General features: G+C 40.6%; 1 protein-coding gene across 3 annotated transcripts in view; it reads left to right on the forward strand.

The window, feature by feature from the left end:
• Positions 1-22343, forward strand: part of VPS8 (VPS8 subunit of CORVET complex) — a 300342-nt gene that overhangs the window by 163787 nt on the left and 114212 nt on the right. For 2 of the 3 annotated variants that reach the window (XM_089671617.1, XM_089671621.1), the window contains exons 36-40: positions 4898-5045; positions 6350-6439; positions 8726-8777; positions 16022-16128; positions 21618-21699. In XM_089671617.1, the coding sequence (XP_089527743.1) occupies positions 4898-5045; positions 6350-6439; positions 8726-8777; positions 16022-16128; positions 21618-21699 (479 nt within the window). The remainder of the gene's footprint in view (positions 1-4897; positions 5046-6349; positions 6440-8725; positions 8778-16021; positions 16129-21617; positions 21700-22343) is intronic. The other variant, XM_089671618.1, reaches the window with a different exon arrangement.

Below are 22343 nucleotides of genomic sequence, written 5' to 3' on the forward strand. Positions count from 1 at the left end.
ATAACTGCCATCCAGTACAAATGTTACTAGTGATAAATCATAAAATCATATACCGTGCGCTACTGAAAAAACATAATTTGAATCCCAACTATATAAAAAAAAAAATAAACATGGGTATATCATATGCGTTTATAGTAAACAATATATCTTGAAAAATCAACATTCACTGTGACAAAACAAAAAAGAGTCCCAAGTGTTCTTATACGCTCATAGATATCCTTCTTCTGCAATCATCCAACCATGTCATCTAATACTTTTTCACTATGCATTAATAATACTCCATTTTATATAGTCACCATGTGCTGATATCCCTTCACCAGCAATAATATGCTCTTACCTTTGTAATAGACCTCACAAGTAGGTGTAATGCGCTGGCCCCTTGTAGCGGGGTACCTTATACCAGAGATTTGATGGCTTTCTCCAATCCACTGGTTCTTCTCAATTCATCTCCATTCTTTGCAATCCTTGGGTGGATATTGGTAATACACTTGAAATAAAGGAGGAATATAGTGCTCTTGGAATAAAAACTGCAATTTATTGTTAAAGATAGATTACACTCAAGTTTTTTTGGTGCACAAATCTGGTGCACACAGTATACAGGCATGTATTGTTGAAACAAACCAACAAAATGGCTGACTGTATACTTCCGGTTTGTGTGGCATCACTGGCTCCTCCTAACGCGTTATATCATTGGATCATGTGACTTCATCAAAAAATGAGCGCATTGGGAGGAGCCTGCGATGACAAACCGGAAGTGTACGGTCTGCCATTTTGGCACTTCATCAGGGGATGATTGGAAGGATATCTATGAGAATATATGAACACTTGGGACTCTTTATTTTGTCACAGTGAATGTTACTTTTTCAAGGTATATTGTTTACTATAAATGCATATGATATACGCATTTTTATTATTATTTTTCTTCGATAGTTGGTTTTCGAATTCTGTTTTTTCAGTAGCGCACCGTATATGATTTTATGATTTATCACAAGTAATATTTGTACTGCGTGCTCTTATATTTAGTATTTCTAGATCTGTAAGGTTCCTGTTTTCAACTGCTCTTTTGCAGAAGTTGAAACATGTAAATAAACCTCAGGAATGTGGATATGTGGCTCATTAGCAGTCTTCTGCAGTAAATGAATGTGAAAACGGACTTTAAATGGAGCAAAGTTCCCTTATCAAAATAATTGAATTGCAGACTCTTTCATGTTGACTGTGTGATTTAATATGCATTCTGTAGAGCATCAGAATGGAAAAATGGAGTGAGGGTGAACTGTGAACATATGAGCAGAAGCAGAGTCTAAAGAATGTTTATGTAAGAAGAGACTGGTAGTACAGTACACGCATGATAACAGGCATTGGGAGGGCAATCAGGGAAATGGTTAGGGGAGATGATGACATAGACAGATATGAACTTCCAGCAAGTAAACTGCAGACACAATACTGAAGGTGAAGGACAGACAATGTGACATTGACATTTATGAAAACTGGTATACAGAAATGTGTGGCTTGTAGCAACTTCTCATAAATATTATTTTGTTCTTGATATTGGAGTAACTGCTTCTTTAATTGTCTCATGCTATGCACCAAGTTTCCTGAAGGTCTTATGGTGAAATACATTTTATTGCCTCAGTAATACTGTTAATAACATTTACACGAATGTATGTAAATGACTGAATTCACTATTACTGTAGATCAAAAACTAATCACTATAATCTCATATTTCAAATGTAATTTTCAATCTTTTTAAAACTGTAGCTTTTTTAAAAATACCTGGTAATACTGCCATGAAAATCCTTCTCAGGCACTTTCTAAGATGGGGTGACAATGCTCTGTCCTTAAGGGAGAATGTCACCAGCACACCGAGGATCACCAATATGGGTCCTTTGCATGATATCACAGCCTGATGAAGGGGTCCTGCGAGACTCCGAAACGTTGCCTTGCTGTAACTATGTGATCAGTCATTAAAACTTTTGGACCCATATTGGTGATCTTTGGTGTGCTGGTGACATTCTCTCTTGCTGATTCTGTTCAGTTCCAGCCGACAGTCACTGCAGCATCCACTTATACACAAAGACATTTTCAACACAGGAATGTGTGCGTTTGGATTGTACACTTGAATGCTCTGTCCTTGTCTCCCTATGGTGCATTGCTCTCCATTTACATGCTCCCCTGATTAAAAACAGCCATGCCAGCACACATTTTTTAAGCCTCCTGCACATGGAAGCCTAAAAACGCCAAGTTGTTTGGCATTCAGGCTTTTTTTACTGATCTAAATGCAGGCTATTGTTGTTAATAGGCCTGTACACACAGGCAGGTAAATGTGAACTGCATATAAATCATTAAAAAGAAAATACAAAAATCTACATGTTCAGTATTTTTATGCATGTACTGTATATATGCTTATACATGCATATGCCACACTCCTTTAATAAAAAAAAGACAGCTAGAAGAATTTGTGCACATGTACATGCAAGTGCTATACAGCCTATCCTCACATTTTCTGACAAGAATATCTGATATTCATACACCAGTACTGTGTGCATATACTCTTAGGAATGACCGATCATTGCCACTATCAGGAAGTTGGTCCAGAACTGTAATCTGCAACTGACACTAGAGCAAATGCATATAGACAGGAAGTGGCTGAAATAAACTGGGCAAGATCAGCAGCAATGAGGTGCAAATAGGGATGAAAAAAGTAAAAACATTAAAAAAAATAAAAGGCAATTGTTTATGATGCACAGTGCTTTAGCAAACCAAAATCATTCAGTTTACATCTACTCTACATGAAGCAATCCAATTGAACTGAGACTCTCCAAAGTGTAATTCAGCCTTAATGTCTAAAAGGATATGTTATGTCAAGTCTGGTTTTTTTATGCAACATTATTGATCAGCGCCCCCAATCTCCCAAAATGTTGCACATTTTTCCATATTACCCTGAAGTTTATCTTTTCAGGGGGGTTGTGAATCACACATTCTCATCTGCTGTATAGTATAGCCAGTCCCCACCCTGGTGGATATTCCTAGGAGTATATAGAGGATTCAACAAGAAACTAGTGTTACCCAGCACAAATAGGAAACTGCAGTTGTACATTACATGCATAAAGCAGACAAAGTTTGTCAGGACTGCAGCAGGATTTTGGATTGTTTTTACAGGCTAAAAGGAGATCAGAATTTCAGGAGCTGACCCAGCCTTGAAATATAACTAAAGATAAAACGTTTTGTTTTTTTTATTTTGAATAGAGTGGAGGTGGATTAGAACACCTGTTAATTTTTTTTTGCTGTCTGTACCCCTGCCCTGTCTGTTAGGGAGATTAATTTCTCTATTTATCCTGTTTACCATTATCATCAAAAGTGAAAGCAAGTGAAAATCCCAGATTTTGGGTTGTTTCCAGAACAGGAACAGAGGGGAAATCTTCCAATGGGGACACTAGTTCTGGTGACCTGGGAGGGGGGGGGGGCCTGACAGTCCAGTTAAAATCTAACTAAGCTTAAACCTGCTCACCACCCCCATTCTAAGCTCTTTACTTCCTACTATAAAGGAGTGATGTGTATACTTACCTAATCTAAGGGCATTCCAATCCTGACACTTAATCTCCCCAGCGGTAGACTTCAGGGGAGAGAAGAGAGTAGCAAAAATGGCTGCAGAGCCTGGGCAGTGACATCACCCATAGACTTACTAAAGGGCAACCGTTGTTCACTGTCCCTCCTTTACCCTGAGGCCAGCACTGGGAGCCGAACACATGACCAGATCGGAGCCCCCTTAGATCAGGTAAGTATTAGCATCTTTCCTTTACAGGGTAGTTAGTATAGGGCTTAGAATGGGAGTGGGAACAGGTTTCAGCTTAGTTAGGTTTTGACTTGACATACACTTTAATTTACAGGGATTTCCTCTCACTTCCTTTTTTGGCTATAGGACAGGAAGCTAAGACAAATCTCCCCAATGGGACACAGATGGCGAAAAAACTGATAGAGGTTATAACCCTTCTTTATTCTATCTAAAATGAAAAAGAAGGTTTGCCTATAGTTCTACTTGAAGTAATTAGATTTCAGTAGACATACTTTGTTAAACTGTGTATCAACAGCAGTGCATGTTCCTGAATTGTAGAAAATTCTATGGTAATGCTCTCCATACTTAAACAATTAGAAAAAAAACAGTAGTAAGAAATGAAAATAAATCAGTAGCAAGAAACAACATTTTTATGTTTGCTATGCATATGCTCTGGACCAGAGAGTTATGCCTTGTGTTTTTAGGTAATATTAAAATTTAGTAGCTTCTTCGTGTTTCACTTTTGTCCTGATAAAATAAAAAAAGCTGAGATTTGCTATAAGCTATCCCCAAAAAATCAGAAATTACGTTTTAGAAGCTGTTTTTGCTATTGTTTGTAAGAAGTCATTTTATTGTCTTTGTGCTGTGTATTTACTGTTGTCAGCATTGGTGTGTGGGAAGAATTGTTTTCCCCAAGTGCTGTGGGTGGACATGTCAAGTATGTGCCCGGAGACAAGGTGGCATTAGAACAATCTCTGCCTTTCTTTCTCTGTCTCTAGCTTTATCTGCAAGCTGCCAGATAGATCCACTACTATAATAGCCATCTCCCCAGAGTCCCAGCAGGCTGACACTGACAACATATCTGGGGACACATTGAAGTAACTTGTTGATTTTATGTTGAATGACATTTTTTTTAATTCTTCAATTACATTTTTTTTCTACTGGCACCCTGCATATAACAGGATCATGTATTATTTCATCATGAGGGACCCTGTTTTCTCTGTGTTATGTGAGAGAATGGGATTAATTTAGCATTCAGTGGAAATAGACTTAGTTTATATAAACTGGATAAAATATTGCATGTTTTTTACTTTGATTCAATTTTATGTTAAAATATTTTATTAGGGATGGCGTGCCGTTAAATCCAGAGCTTCTGCAGAATCAGCCTCACATTACAGAGCTTTTCATAGACCTGATGTGTCATTATGATCCTGGCCATGTGACTTCAATGCTGCAGATCCTGGAGCATTACAGATTAGAAGAGACCATTCAGGTGAGAATACAGTGCTATTTTGCATTTTTTTTAAAGGAAGGAGCATAAGCAAAGGTGTTACATCATCAACCATGCCATAAGTGTTGTGACAGCCAGCATATTTTAGCAGTGACCATAAAGTTTTATTTTAGGGAGAAAGAAATGAGAGTAGAGTTTTCCACTGTAGTTGACTTAGCTCACTATACTGAAGTCCAGTCATTCAAAATAGTTCCCACAGATACCAATGGATTTTCACCAATGCTAGGAATGTTGCAAATGAAATCTAAAAATGTAGGTCTTGGTCATTATAAATTCGCATACCCTTGGTAGTTGGGGAGATCCCTCAATGTTCTTACACAGAATAGGATGCGAGGAAACACAGAATTAAAGTTTAACCTTGAAATTGTCTTTAAATAATTGACTCAACCTTATTGGAAATGTTTTAGATGAAACAATACAGAAAGATGAAAAAACATAGTATGTAGGCTTCATGTGGAGTTTGGTGGACTAAAACTTGAAACCCTCTCCTCTGATGTCACATCTGGTTCATAAAAGAAAGGTGTAGTTTCGGGCGGTCTTCTTGAACCTCCCTTTCATAAGGGTCTATAAATTCTAAAACTAATAAGGAAAGTATCTTGGTTTAAGCTTGGCCATACACCAATATATGTCTTTCGTTCAGCCTGCAAAAATATCTAACAGATTTCTCCATCCACACCAACCTCCATTTGAGGAGCCAGCAGTGCCACCCACTGTTAGGTTACTCTTAACAGTGTATGGCCAGCTTTAAAAGAAAAGTCAAATCTTTTGTCAAAATAATGAATGTTCCTCTTGTGTGTGGTCAAGTAAAAACCCATTATCTCCTATGTTGCTGGTTCACATGAGGTGCATGTGAGGACTGAATCTCTATGTGCCCATTCACACCTAATTATGTGTGTTGCTATGTGCGCTGCATGCACATGGAGCAGTGTAAAATCAACCTAAAAATGAAATAAAGTATTTCTAAAAAACAGCAGCTTCCGTATTCTGGACACCCAGGCTCCTAAAATTTATAGATATTAATAGAAGACTTGACCAGGATCAGGATCCAGTCAGCATCAAGATCACTTGCTCAGTGTATAAGTATTTGGTCATGACAACAGCTGTTGTGTTACCCAAAACTGGGGTTTCCACTACTCTGATAAGATTTTCAAGGCTTCTTTCAACATCTGTGATATTAATTTAGTAGTGTGGGCAGGAGATTGGGTGTTCTTCACTGTATATACTGTAGCTCTGCTATGTGTTTTGGTAAAGGGACAGTTTAACAGCATATCATTTTGCTTTTATAGATTGCACAAAAGCATAATAACCATGAAACCTTGGCTTACCTCTTGGAGAAAAAGGGAGATATCCAGGCAGCTTTTGATGTTATGCTTACGGTAAAATCTGTGATCTTTTTTTCCTTTAACTATATAACACAATGCTGGAACATGTTCCTCAAATATACCGCTAAAACAGACACTGGTTCAAATTTACATGTAGCAGGATAAAACACTTTGACTCTTGCAACTGTTACTGCAGTGACTAGGGTTAGCATTTTGCCTTCAAGTAGAACTTCACTCTCTCAGACAACACTGACTATTTGTAATACCTATGATGCTATCATTAGTATATAGATAGGAAAGTATATCATATTTACTTGTGTCAAACGTATTTTACATTTCTTCAGTTACTTCCTGGTTTCCATGCCTAATCAAATGATGTCATATATCCCAAGAGTCTTCAGGAGGGGAGGAGTGGTTTTCTTAGCTAAGTAAACCCTCCTGCCCGCATGCCTGAGCTAAGGGCAGATCAATTCCAGGAAGTAAATGCTACATGAATTATCTGCTCTTACTCAAGATGGCCATGGCCAGAATTGCTAGGGGGTGTTTTTCAGTGTGATTTCTTAGCAAAATGAAGAAAGAAGCCATGGGTGGATGGGTGCGTTTGCTTTGAATAATAAAAATGAATTAAACAGCATTTTTGGTTTGTGGTGCTCAGATGCAGTGAAGTTGCGCTTTAAGGATGATCAGCAAAAGCAGGGGCATATCATGAAATCAGTGGGCCCATGTGCAAGATCAAAAGTGGGCCCTAGGCATTGATAAAACTAAAAATGAAGCGTGAGAAACGTGGGCGTGGTTTAAATTGCGCTAAATATTGGGCATGACTTAAAGGGGATGTGGTTAAATAGAGTTTGAAGTGACTTACATAGTGCAGAATGTGGTAATATTAAATAGGTAATGTAAAATGCAAAGTGTACAGCGGTGGGTAGCAGTTTTGTTATTTGTATTTATTTTTTTTACAATAATATTAGTTTACAAATAATTTAAATATTTATTACAATTGTTTTATCAACTCTGTTGGAGGGCTTTTGTGAGATATCAGGGGTCTAAACAGACCAATGACATATCCCCTTTTAAACAGAGAAAGGGACTGCACTGAAGATGAATGAACAGGAGACAGAGACTTCTGTTCATTCATAAACTAAAGCATCGTAAATACAGTTGGATGAACAGAGTCAGTAATAGGTACCGATCACTGACTGCTCATTCACAAAAGGAAAGGGCCAGTAAATGACATGTTTACTGGCCCCTTCCTCCACTCTCCATCCTGACAGATTAGGCCCGGGGGGACTCGAGCAGCACACAGGGTGGCCCAGAGAGGGAAGTAAACGATCCCATGAACAGTTGGGGGTGATTGGTGTGGTGGTGGCAGATACAAGCACTGATCTCCCTGTATGGCTTTCAGTGAAACAGCTAAAATCTCTGGGAGGGAGAGGAGGAGAAGTCGCTTTCAGCTACTTATTTATTTTTTATTTATTTTAGGTATTTATATAGCGCCATCAATTTATGCAGCGCTTTACATATATACAGTGGGGATCGAAAGTTTGGGCACCCCAGCTAAAAATTTGTATTAATGTGCATAAAGAAGCCAAGGAAAGATGGAAAAATCTCCAAAAGGCATCAAATTACAGATTAGACATTCTTATACTATGTCAACAAAAGTTAGAGTAATACAAATTTTTAGCTGGGGTGCCCAAACTTTCGATCCCCACTGTATATTGTACATTCACATCAGTCCCTAACCCTCAAGGGGCGGGAGTGTGGGAGGAAACCAGAGTACCTGGAGGAAACCCATGCAGGCACAGAGAGAACATGCAAACTCCAGGCAGGTGGTGCCGTGGTTGGGGTTCGAACCGATGACCCTAGTACTGCCAGGCGGAAGTACTAACCACTTAGCCACAGTGCTGCACACATACTTCATAGAAAACCATACAGGGTGAGCGGTGCTTTTAACTTCCCCCACCACCGCCGTACTGGTCACTCCCAACTATCAAATTTCACCTGCTGCAGAAGGTACCAACCAGGGACGAACCATCCATGGGTGCAGTGTGGGTCAGAGCACGATGCCCAGCCCCCCCCCCCTTCCCGGGGCCCATGTGCAGTGAACACCTTGCACCCATGGATGATATGCCACCGAACAAAAGTGATTATTTTGGGTGAAGATATTTTATAGCTGGCCTTTTTATACCATGTTTCCTGTCCTAATGTTTGACCTCTTCCAGGGGTGCCTGATTTTTTTTGATTGAAAAAATGTACATACAAATTGATCTTCATACAAATGCTATGGTTTGTATATGTGTAACTATAGTTTATAACAGGATTTTGTTTCTCTCTTGTGTCCAGAGGCTGCAGGAGAGACTTTCAGCACTAACTACAGATGTTGTTGATGGAGGTGGTAAGACTTACTCGTATACCATGTTATGCAACAAATATGAAAAATTAGGGTATTTGCTTCCCTTCTTAGGGCTCATTCAAACAGGCATGTAAAACACCCCGTTTAGCTGCATACAACATATAATTTTGTACACAGCACTGTAGAAATCAATGAGGTACTATAGGAACTGGTTGCTGGTGTGATTTCTATATTGTCAGCACCTGCTAATTGATAGAGGTGAGTTTAATTACAAATTACAGGAGCATCACAAACTTGGAATGCAATTATTTGTCTTACAATCTTGAGGAGGTTCCAATAATTTTGTCCAGTCCATTTTTGGAGTTTTGTGTGGAATGTGTCAGATCTGACTTTTTGTTTCTCCACTTTTTTGGGTCATACCAATGCAAACAAAATAAACACGAGAATGCCTAAACATTTGTAATTTGCAACAATTTTCTGGGTGAAGTGGTGCGTTATCTGACAGAAATGCAGGGGTGCCCTGAATGCCCTGTCATGGTTGGTGGGTGTAGCACCTTCCAAGCATGACCTATTCAAGTGAATGAGTCCGCTCTGCAAGTGACTTGCAACCTTGTGCAGTTTAAAGCAGGCAGCGTTGTAAATGGGAGGTATAAGTGAGCGAATGGGTTGTAAAGATGCTGGCATTAAAGGTGAAACCTCTTACCCTCTAAACAATCATATATACAAAAATGTAGCGCTTGAGAGAAGAACAATATAAATCTAACGTGGGCGCTAAAAGTGATTATACAGTAATGCAAATGGTGAACCATCATAAAATGACGCATGTGAATGATATAATCAATAATAAAAAATATAAAGTGACTGAAGTGCGTAATAAATAATGACATGGAATCAACTACGTAAAAAAGTCCAAAAAAGTGATCCGTGCTGGTAATATCCATGATGCAGACCGATAATGTGATTGCACTCACCAGAAGCGCAAAAAGTATGCTCATAAGTATATATTATCCCAATGTGGTCATCATGGTATAGGCAAGAATGGTGGAATTATCTGGCACACCGTAAGCACACAAGGTAACTCCAATCTCACTCACAGGACCCTCTCAGCATCCAGGGACAGCTCCTGGTAAGCATCAGACCACCGGATAAACGTCCTCACAGAAATCGGGATCTCTCCACCTTGGAGGATTAAGAATAGTTAAAATGGCCGCCGGCCTTCTATGCGGCCGTCTGCGGCGTGACGTCACTATTACAGGCTCCTCTCTGACGCGTTTTGTGCCCGAGCACATTATCGAAGGGATGTGCCCGCCATCTGATGTCTGCGGCTTATATAGTCTCGCGCGCATGCGTGGACAAACGCCATATTAGCGTACCACGCATGCACGAGCGGGAGGGACTCACCGTGTTGCTTTCTCACCACCTGCTTTAACCCCACAGAAGCATGAAGTCGCAGGGAGCTTGCAGAGTGACCCCATTTACTTGGTTGAACTGGGATGGACTTTTGTCTTTCAGCCAAACTATGTAACTTGAATGGGTTGCAATTGGCAAACAGTAGCACCCAGAAGCAACGGGGGTTAATTCCTGCTATGGCATATGTACACCTTTGACTGCTGCCTCACCAACCAAAGGGGGTAGGGATTGAGGACAGTAAAACAGCGACTTAACCAAAGAGTTTTACAACCCCCCATTTTACGCCCTAAGGGTGCCGCTACCGAATGCAGCTAAGGGCTTACGTACAAATGCAGCAGGCATTGCTGCTCCTCTGAAAAGCTATCCGAGTGTGTCTGACAGGTGTTGAGGAGACAATATGTTGCTTCCTCACCACCTGATTTAAACTCATGATTGTCGTGCAGTGTACAGATTTAAATTGGAACATCACTCTCTTAACCATTTCCCGTCCGGCCCATGTACATAAACGGCCAGACGGGAGCAGTGCAGGAGCGGGTGGCCGTTGATAAACATCCTCCCGCATTCCCTGCATGTGCACACTCCTTGGGAGCATGCGGCACCACGATCCGGTGCCCGCTGTATCCTCCGGACACAGCAGAACACCGATCGCTGTACGGGACCTCTGTGTGAGGTCCGATCATGTGATCGCATGAATAGTAGTAAGCAAGATGTCACTTGCTGACATCATTACTTACTACTAGTGAAATCTGTGAATGATCAGAGATGTCACATGGTACAAGGCTATTCACAACAGCCTTGTACCATGTGACAAGCCGTGACCAATCACAGCTCTCACGGTATTTCTGAATGGCTGCATGAATGCAGCCAGGGAGAATGAGAAATGATTGCTTTTACAGCCTTTATGGGTGTAAAAGCGATCAGTGTAAAAAAAAATAAAAAATCTTCATCACCCCCCTCACTATGATGACACTGTACTGCTAGGGTGACAGTATGTTAAAAAAAAAACCATAAATAATAAAGTTTGAAAAATTATAATTTTTGGTTATAAACTAATTTTGTTTTTTTTACTAAAAAGATAGCTGAATACATTTTGGCCAGGATTTATGAAGAAAGATTATTTATTTGCAAAATTTTATATGAAAACACTTTTTTTCAAAATGTTTGGATTTTTTCATTTATGTAGCAAAAAAATAAAAATCCCAGTTGTGAATAAATACCACCAAAATAAAGTTTTATCTGTCTCAAAAAAATGCAAAACAATTCATATGGATACAGTGTTGCATGCCCGCGCAATTGCCATTCAAACTGGGATAGCACTGAAAATTGGCCTGGACAGGAAGGGGGTAAAAGTGTCCGGACTTGAAGTGGTTAATCAACATTGAAGATTTAGAATCAATATGCTGCTAGCATTAGTAAATCGAAAAGTAGATTATAATTACTTGTTTTAAAGTGCTTATTGCATTTCTTTAGTTACTTCCTGGTTTCCAGGCATAGGCAAATGATGTCATACATTCCAAGAGTCTTCAGGAGTGGAGGAGGGACATTCTCAGCTAAGCACACCCTCTTGCCTGCATAAATGAGCTAAGGGCAGATGGATTCCAGGAAGTAAATGCTAAATGAATCATCTGCCCTTACTCAAGATGGCCACAGCCAGAAATGCTAGGGGGTGTTTTTCTAAGTGATTTCTCTGCAAAATAAAGCATGGAGAAATTGATGAATGGGGAATTTTATTTGAATATTAAAATTTTTATAAATAATGCTTTGAGTTTGTGGTGCTCAGATACAGTGTAGTTCTGCTTTAAATTGAGGACAGAAATTCTGGATCCTCTGGACCCAAAGTAACTTCCATTTGCACACACATCTCCTCACACTTAGCGGACACTGTCTTTCAGCTACACATGGCGGACATATGGCGTCTTTTCTACCTGATAGATAGGGAATTCACCTACTACTCACCCCCCACATGACACTATGTCCCATATTGACTATGTATTTTGCTCCTCTTCTCTTTTACCTATGGTGAGAATCTCAGAGATCTTGGAAATGGCCATCTCGGACCACAGCCCAGTTGTGGTTACGCTTAACGATCTCCAGCTTAGCGGTACTCCACCCCCTCGGAGATTTCCCTCCTACCTCGCGGACAACGAAGACTTTCGTCATATGTTACTCAATGCTTTAAATGACTATGCTCTCACCAATGCTGAACATACCACTGATCCCATTTTATTTTGGGAAACGGCCAAGGCGGTCCTGTGGGGCAAAATCATATCCTATGTTTCTCAGTACAAACGGCACTCCTTGGACCAGTTTTGCTTGGCTACCTCATCCCTTTGTAAAGCCCAATTAGACCTTGGCCTAAATAGATCCCCAGCGACAAAACAGAAATGGCAGGAAGCTAAGAGAAATTTTGAGCTATGGGTTGAACAAAGGGAACGCATCAAAACATCTTATCGCTCCTTACAATTCCATAAGTATGGCAATAAAGCCAGAAAACTTCTGGCCAACTTTTGTCGAGACCCCTATGCTCCTACCCATATTATGGCCTTCAAGGAAACCTGACAACCTCATCACACGAAATATCCTCTTTATTAACTAATTTTTACCAACAGCTGTACTCTGAGGAACAGGTTGATATTGATAAAGCTTCTGCGATCTATTACTCTACCATGTTTTTCACAATCACAGCTCGATGCACTGAACGCACCCATCTCTTTGGAAGAACTCTTAGAAACCATTACTAATTCATCTAATGGTAAAGCCCTTGGCCCAGATGGTTGTTCATCTGAATTCTACAAACTATCCTGTGAATATATTCACCATACCCTCTTACAAGTATACAACAATATATGGCAGGGTGGTCCTTACCTTCCTATGGGCTCCACAGCGTTTATAAAACTACTAGCCAAGAAGGGCAAAGACCCCACTCTCCGCCCTATTTCAATATGGATGCCAAACTCTTATCCAAAATAGTCGCATCCCACCTGGCAAATACTGTATACTCTCTGGTCTCCTGCACCCCACACAGTCAGGGTTTGTCAAAGATAGATCAGCAGTTCTACATATTCGCAAAGTAATTTTGGCACTGGAACAAGCTAAACTTCATCCCAATAAGATATGGTCATTCTGTCTCTTGACACAGAAAAAGCTTTCGATAATATCAATCTTCACTGGCTCTTCTTAGTCTTTGGGAAATTTTGCTTTCACGGCCCCATTACGCACTTACGTCTCTCCATGTATTCCTCTCTCATGGCTAGGCTACTCACTCTGAGTACAGTTTCGGAATCTATTTGTCTAAAAAGGGGAACGCGCCAGGGCTGCCCCCTTTCCTATTCTCTTGTTCAACCTGGCCATTGAACCTCTTTCCAGACTGCTCAATTCTCACCCCGTTCTTTCAGGCATTACAATTGGCAGTGTAGTCATGAAAGCTGCTTTATTTGCGGACGACATTCTCATCTCTTCCTCTGCAGTATCTACTGATCTCCCTATTATTCAGGATTAATTCTCTACCTTCCAACTCTGTTCGGGCCTACGCATTAACTTCACCAAAAGTGAAATTCTCCCACTAACCCTATATTATTCCAGATCATGGATCACATCCTCCCCGCTTCAGATAGCCTCCCACCATATCACCTATTTAGGCATCAGGATAGGAAAAGACCCTTCATCTCTCTACCAGCTCAACTTTCTCCCTATTTTTGAGAAGATCAACATGGAATTGGATAAATGGTTTACTCTCCCCCTTTCACGTTTCGGCAGATGCCATCTCTTTAAAATGGTATAATTTGTGAGACTCTTATACCCACTACAAACCCTGCCTTTATTGCTTAAACACAAAGATATCCAATCTCTGAATAAATCATTATAAACTTTTTTGTGGCGTTCTAAACGAGCCAGGATTGCACTCCTCAAACTCTAGCTGCCGAAGTGTGACGGTGGAATGGGCCTCCCCAATATCCACTTATATAACATGGCATGCCTTCTTCGCCAGGGACTAGACTGGTTGTCGAATAAATCAATGTATTCTAACTACATGCTTGAGTCAGCCCTGGCTCACACCCTTAATTAATCGGTGGTCCTACATACTCCTCTCAAACTGCTACACCCTAGATTGAATCATAACTCTCTAATTCGCAATACGGTGATAGCGTGGCAAGAAGTCTGTAAGCTGATGGGAGTCTCTTCTACTATCGCCAACCACCTTCCTATCCTGGGTAATCCTCAGTTCCCTCCTGGTATGGCTCATGAGGCCTTCGCCATGTGGGCAACTAAGGGGCCGCTTGTTGTTTACTCCCTCTGGAGCTCTAGATCCGGCACTGTCTGTCCTTTTACAGAAATATCTCAACGTTTCCATCTTCCCCAGCATCATCTGTTTTACTACATGCAGTTAGCCAACTTTCTACAGACACAATTGCGGGGAGGTAGGACGGTTCTTGCTTGTCTGCTGATAGATAATGCACTTAAATGCAACCAATGCTCTATATCCTCGTTATACTCACAGCTTTTAGATTGCCGCCTACCCTCGTTCTGTGACTCACTTTTCCGAGGCTGGTCCAAGGACTTACCGGAGTTGGACGATCCTTCCAGGCTTTTGGGGGGCTATACCCTGATACACAAGATCATTATTAATGAACAATGGAGAGAAGCTCAATTCAAGCTTATCCACAGAGCCTTCATTCCTGCATTGATGAACGGCTCATCCCCGACTCAAACAGTATGCTCCTGGTGTGGAACCCCTAGGCCTACCCTTTTCCACAGATTCTGGCTTTGCTCACCTATTCAAACCTACTGGGTCACTATTGTCAGCTATATTTATGGCATCACATGCATACATATTCCACATGATCCACTACTGTGTCTCTTCAGTGCTCCGACACTCATGCCGACCGTTCCACATAGCACAGATCGACCCAAACCCTCCCCCCCGGGTCCATTTATGTCTTCTATCTGCCGGAGAGTGTTGATAAGGGCCTGGATATCGCATTACACACCTACCCTGTCCTCTGTCAAAAAAGATCTGAAATCACTTTTATACCTGGAAAAATTGGATACCCCCTCATCCATGGGGACTTTCCCCTACACCCATAGGGCAAACGCAGTAGGATTTGCTATCCCATGACCCTATCTCTATCATTCAGGGAATATCACTCAGATTTTTTGATCCAACCTTGGGTATCCATTTTATGTAACTGTATTTTTACCCATGTGCAATCTCCTTTATATGAATGTTAACTGATATGTGCCACAGCGGGACAGAGTCAAGCTCTCTAGTTTTGGGCTTGATGCTCTCCCATATATATGTATATCTGTATGTATACAATGTGTCTCACTTATGAATGACAAGCTCTTCTCTGCATATCTATCTCGCTGAGAACATTCCATTTCAAATATTCAGCTGATAAGTCATTCATTTGTTATTCTTGTCTCCTACTTGGTTCCTATTTATCAAGATCATGTATATTTTGTTCCTTTTGTAATCTTGTGAAAAGAAAACTTGAAAATCCGAATAAAAATAATTTAAACAAAAAAAACACACTCTTTCCCCACTTCTTTGCGACATCACTGGGGGTCATTGCCAAGCAACAAGAAAGCATCAGTTACGTGAATGTGTTACTGTAAAGGTTGCATTTTAGATCAGTTTAGGATGCTTCTGAAATTATTCTAAGTTTTTTCACCAGTGCAGCAGACCTCTGAGTGTCGTTTAAACTCCTGCTAGGCTTCATCAAGATGCTTTATGCTGCTTTTGCATTACCATTTATTTGTATGGGGAGAAAAGCAATTCTTATGCTAACAAAAGCCTGTGTACACAGGCTCTTATACTTTGCATCACTCCTCTTTCCTCTTGACCTTAGTTTGGTTTATCCTTGCTTTTTCCACAGATGAGATAAGGGAAACCGCCATCTTAAAAGATGTGAAGGAAACTTTATCAGAAACAATTTTATTGTGTGAAAGGACATCTCGTACACTTAACCAGCAACAAAGAGAGGTATTGTTAACTAATCTCATTTTGTTTTGTTTTTTTAGTATCCCCATTGTTTCACATTTCCCAATAGTGCTCTTAACTTGTATTTAAAGTTGACTCCTTCACTAAAGTACTTGTATTTTGCTCCTCAGGTGATGAAGGTTTTAGTGCACTGTGGAGTCACCAGTTTTAAGGTTCAGTCTAGCCATAAGGCAGTGCAGGAAGGTTAACAGATAACTGTATTTTCTATACAGTAATGCAGACCATAGACGGGTCATAAATTTTTGTCTGCACAAAAAAATCAGCCGATATTCACGCCGTTAGTGGTGCCAGCCCGTTGGCAGTTTTTCGTGAATCTTCACATTTATTTTTATCGGTCATGCTGGAAAATCCACGAAAAACGGCCGTTTTTCGTGGACATTGGTGGCAGCATCGGCAACGGGGCCGACCAGTTTTTCATTTATCAGCCGAAAATTCGGCCGATAAACGGCCCATCTATGGCCTGCCTAAGGCAAAGTTCACACTTTGAAAATATTGTAACTGTGACGCTAACCAACGCACCCATATCGTTAATGAGCATTTTTGATGTGCTTAATGTGCACTTAAGGCTCATTAAAGATACGCACCTGAGACACACTCCAAGTGATTTCTATTTTATTAAGGGGGTATTATTTTTTCCCCACTCACTGATTTTATTATTTATTTTATTTTTATTTCAGGTGCTTATATAGCGCCATTGATTTACACAGTGCTTTACACATATATATTGTACATTCACATCAGTCCCTAACCCTCAAAAGGCGTACAATCTAAGGTGGCCAGGGTACCTTGAAAATGCACATATGTGCGAAACATGTCCTGGTAACCGGCCTTCACTTCGGCTTGCGGTCCTACATTGGTTCCTCCCCTCCATCTCTCAGATACCGCAGTGACGTCATCCTGGGACGCCCCGATCACGTGGTCCCTGCATTGACAGGCGATTCTTATTATCACGCAGATTTCCATTAGAGCGGACGGCCATTCATCCTGACACAGGCATTCATCTTAAATTACAGGTTTCTGTTTTCATTTTCCACCCATTGTCTTATCCTAATAAAGGTGCACCTCCTAGTGAGGTATTTCTATCACTACACTTACCACAGCTCTGTTTCTTCTCTGGAACTAGTACAATCTAAGGTCCCTAACTCACATTCATACATACACACATACTAGGGCCAAATTAAACAGGATCCAATTAACCTACCAGCATGTCTTTGGAGTGTGAGAGGAAACTGGAGTACCTGGAGGAAACCCACGCAGTTACAGGTATAACATGCAAACTCCAGGCAGGTGGTACCGTGGCTGGGATTTGAACCAACAACCCTAGTACTGCCAGGCGGAAGTAGTGCTGACCATTTAGCCACTGTATTTGGTAAATATTTGTCAAATGCGCTGTAAACATGCTGTAAATGATACAGTCGGTTTACGACACGTTAACATAGTTTTGAGTAGAAGGAGTTGACAAGCTTCATCTCCTCCCAGACTCGACATGTAGCTTTAGTTTGCGGCACAGTGATGTGAAGTGTTGCAAACTCTACTTATTTTTTAAATGAGAACAGCTCTTTCCAAAGTCCATCTTTGCTAAATGTTCAGGGAGCAGTAAATATTCAGCCAAAATCCCCTTTTCTAGTGCCTGTGTGAACAGGGCCTAATACTTTATAGGGCCAACCCTACCCCTCCCCAGCATAACTGCTGGGATCTTTTGTGTGCTTTACATTCTTGCCTTCAAAAACCTCCCAGCCAGGCTCTGCTTGTTTCTGCATATGAATCCAAAAATCTTCATTCAAAAGGCTGTCCTTCTTTCATCTCAATGGTGGAAGGCCTTTCCATAGAGGTAAAGCAAGATTATGGTACATATGATTGGGAGTGCATAGCCTGGCTAGAAGACATAAAGAAAAGGCTAAATATAAATACTCCACAGCGCAAAAAAAATTGAAATAAAAATTATGAAAAAAAGTCCAAAAAATATTATTCAAAATATATAAATTGTGCTCAATCCCAAAAACAATGCTCCAAAATTCTTCAAACAAATGTGCTCACACCATCCGTGATTAATGCTCCAATCCCCACTCACCAGATGGAATGGACTCTTTGCTGATATCGCTAGAGTCAAACAAGCTTTATAGACTGGGCATATTCTCCCAGATAACTCTGCACTTGATATCCTCCAAAAATGACTCCCACAATTAGATGGCAATGAAAAACAAATAAAAAGACACAAATAGTGCAAAACTGTAAAAAAACTCTTTAATCTAAAAAAGGCTGTCTTTTATGCACTCACATGATGAAAAGTATACTCAGGCTTTCATAATAGGCCCAGAGGCTTATATTATATGACAATCCATTTGTAAAAGTGGGCTGGCAGTGATGAGTATAAATCTCCTCTAGAAAAGCAGGAAGTCACTTTGGAGCGACGCAAACTAGCGTGCGCTCCACTCACTGGACGTGACATCACCACGCATCCACCGGAAATACATTGATGCGTTTTGCCCTCCTCCAAGGGGTTATCCAAGACTAAATAAAAGGCTGTCTGACACGCAAAGAACCACACATTCAAGATGTTAGTGGAAGGGGGAGAAGTAAGTGTAACATTTGCAGGGGAAGGATAACTGTATGACAGGTCTTTTAGCACCTCACAACATAATTATGATGACACCAAGCCTGTTTCCATCCATCACTAGCACTGGGGAGAAGTATAATGATGTGCATTTTTACTGGAATGTGAGGTGGGATTCATTTATTAACTGATATGGTTTGAATTTTGTGTTGTGTAAATAAGAGGTTACATTTTATGCAGTAATAGATCAAAAATATTAATATGTGGTTAATAACAAACTTTTGTGCAGAGCTTTTGATATGCTGATAATATATATTCACCGGCCACTTTATTAGGTTTGACTGTTCAATTGCTTGGTAACACAAATTGCTAATCAACCAATCACATGGCAGAAATTCAGTGCATTTAGGCATCTAGACGTGGTGAAGACAACTTGCTGAAGTTCAAACCAAGCATCAGAATGGAGAAGAAAGGGGATTTAAAGTGTTACTAAACCCAGGACCCTGCATTCGCAGTACACTGAACATGGAAATGCAATTATCTTCGTAAATATAAACTGCGAAATACCTTTTCTCATCTGCAGTCTTGTGACATCTATCAGTGTGCAGCAGAGCACATGTTAGAGCTTGTAGGAGGAGTTTTCATTATGCCATAGGAGGATGCAGAAACCCTGACCTCTGTCTGGACAGTGCTAATTGGTCCTGGCTGATGGCATGCACTCTCCCAAGAAAAAAAAAAAACCTCTCTAGCAATACACACCAAACTGAGCATGTACAGAGTGTCTCCACATAATTAGGTCTTATCAGGAAATAAGAAGGAGGCACTGGAAGAAGGAAGGATCAGAGAAGACAGGAGCAAATAGCCCTTTTACACAATGCAGAGGATAAACCCCTTAGGTTCCACAGCGAGTATAACAAGCATGCTTTACTGCATATACAGACTGATTTTATGGTTGTGGGTTTACTAAAACTTTAAGCGACTTTGAACATGGCATGGTTGTTGGTACCAGACGGGCTGGTCTGAGTATTTCAAAAACTGCTGATCTACTGGGATTTTCACACACAACCATTTCTAGGTAAATCGAGACTTATCAGACCAGGCAATGTTTTTCCAACCTTCTATTGTCTAATTTTGGTGAGCCTGTGCAAATTTTAGCCTCCATTTCTTGTTCTTAGCTGACAGGATTGGCACCTGGTGTTAGCCATCTGCTTCAAAGTTTGACATGTTGTGCATTGTAACAAGTGGTTATCTGAGTTACTGTTGCCTTTCTATCATTTCGAACCAGTCTGCCCATTCTACTCTGACCTCTGACCAACAAGGCATTTTCATCCACACAACTGCCACTCACTGGATATTTTCTCTTTTTGGGACCATTCTCTGTAAACCCTAGAAATGGTTGTATGTGAAAATCCCAGTAGATCAGCAGTCCATTTATGAAATAATCAGACCAGCCCATCGGGCACAAACAACTATGCCACATTCAAAGTCACTTAAATCCCCTTTCTTCCCCATTCTGATGATTAGATTGAACTTCAGCAAGTCTTCTTCACCACAGTTACATGCCTAATTGCATTGAGTTGCTGCCATGTGATTGGCTGATTAGCAGTTTGTGTTACCAAGCAATTGTACGGTGAGTGTAGCTTGGGTCCTTAATAATAGGAGTGTTGGATAAGGGAGCCATTATGTGTTATTTAGTAATAGTTGGTATGGAAGGCTTAAAGTGATTTAAAGGTTCCAATTTACATACAAAAATAACAAACATGTCATTCTTAACTGCTTTGTGCAATGGTTTTGCACACAGAGGCTCTTCTGGCCCCTCCCGCTTTCTAAGAGCCCCCAAAGCAAGCTGCTTGCTTTGGGGGCACTCCTACATGCTCGCTCTCCGAGCTAACTCTGTGTGTCTATGGGACACACAGAGTAAGGCTCAGTCCCACACCTTTTCCCTCCTCACTGGCTGTGATTGACAGCACCTAGAGCCCATGGCTCCCGCTGCTGTGTCTTAGCAAATGAGGAGGGAGACACCCAGGAGAGCCTAGGCTCTTGTGTACAGCAATGGATCACAATAGGGCTCAGGTAAGTATTAAGTGGGCTGCGGGGGAAGCTGCACACTGAAGGCCTATAGAGCCACTTTAAAATAATTATTCTTTTACTCTTTATTGTATTATTGCCAATATTACAGAAATACTTTGAGATGTGAAGGTAGTTCAGAGTGGTAGCTTGAGTAACAGTATGTAATTCACATGGATTATCATATTATGTTCAGTTTTGAAAAACCAGCACTCACTGATCATTGGTCATATTCATACTATACACAGTGATAAACCCTAGCCTGACTTGTTCATGGGGTAATGCTGGGCTTCACCTGATAATTTCATGTGCCTTGGCCATATTTACAGCAAAGCAGGAAGAGCACATCCTTATCTGGGGAAGCAGGACTGACGGACATACAATAAATACTGCTCTTTTGCTGTACCAGGCTGTGATCACTTAGTTAAAACAGCCCCCTTCTATGCTAGAACATTTGAGTAAAGAAACTTACAATTAATATTAATTCTTCTGGCTGTTTAATTGGTGGACCACCAGAGTGATAATTGCTGACACAAGATAAACCATTGAAACGGGTGTGTTGACAGAGTAATAGCAGCATTTTTAGTCCTGAGATAAAGTTTACACAAATGGGGTTTAGACGACAGAGTTTAGGCAGGGTGTGAGGCCAAGAAAAAAAAATGTATAAGAACCTCATGTGGAGTCCTTATCAAGCAATCAGAATTAATCTTCCTACCTTTGCACATGATCACCACTTTACTGAAGAATTATGTATGTTATGCAGTACAATGTCTTACAATGAATCAGTCCGTACAACTTAAGTTAGGAAATTCAGGATAACCACCACCACTCTGTTATGTTTTCTCTATAGGCACTATGGTTTCCTCTCCTTGAAGCAATGATGTCTCCACAGAAGCTATTAAGTTCTTCTTCTTCTCAGTTATATTTGGAGTGTAAGTTTCACTTTCCTGTTCTTTGTATGACATGGGCTGTTCAAAAGGTTTTTGTCCTCCAATAGCAGTAAAATAGAAAACCCACTAGAGCCGCTATTAAAGGCTAGTTTTCTCCCAGTTGAACTCCTGTCTGTCTTTTAGTTTTTTCTTTTTCTCTGGTACCCAGGAGCATCCATTACACGCTAGATTTCTTGGTTAAAGAGGAATCTGAGCTATAACTTGTTATAAAAAGCCATTACTATTAGCAGTGCTATGTCTGCTTCCTCAGCTGAGGAAAGATGGTAAATTGCTGAGCTCGCCAGACTGCTGGAGTAGGAATTGCTGAATGGAATAAAGGGAGTCCATAGAGAGTGAAGCCTTCTTCCACTAGATATTGCTCATGGGCTAAAATGGTTTTATGTATTCAGAAAACCAAGATAAACTCTGTTTCTTACATTTGAGGGGTTTTCCATTTTTAGGAGAGGAAACACCTTCTAGAGCAGGGGTATTGAATTAAAATTCACACAGGTCCAGGCAGTAAAATTTTCATCCATCAGAGGTACGAATCTCATGTAGGTATTACTGTCCTCTGCCCCCCCTCCATGTTACTGTCCTCAACCAATCCACATTACAGTTCTTAGCCGCCCCACTTTAATGTCCTCAGC

This window comes from Staurois parvus, unplaced genomic scaffold, assembly GCF_062004578.1.
Source record: "Staurois parvus isolate SC_StPar_1 unplaced genomic scaffold, SC_StPar_1.0 ptg000011l, whole genome shotgun sequence".
Lineage (NCBI taxonomy): Eukaryota > Metazoa > Chordata > Amphibia > Anura > Ranidae > Staurois > Staurois parvus.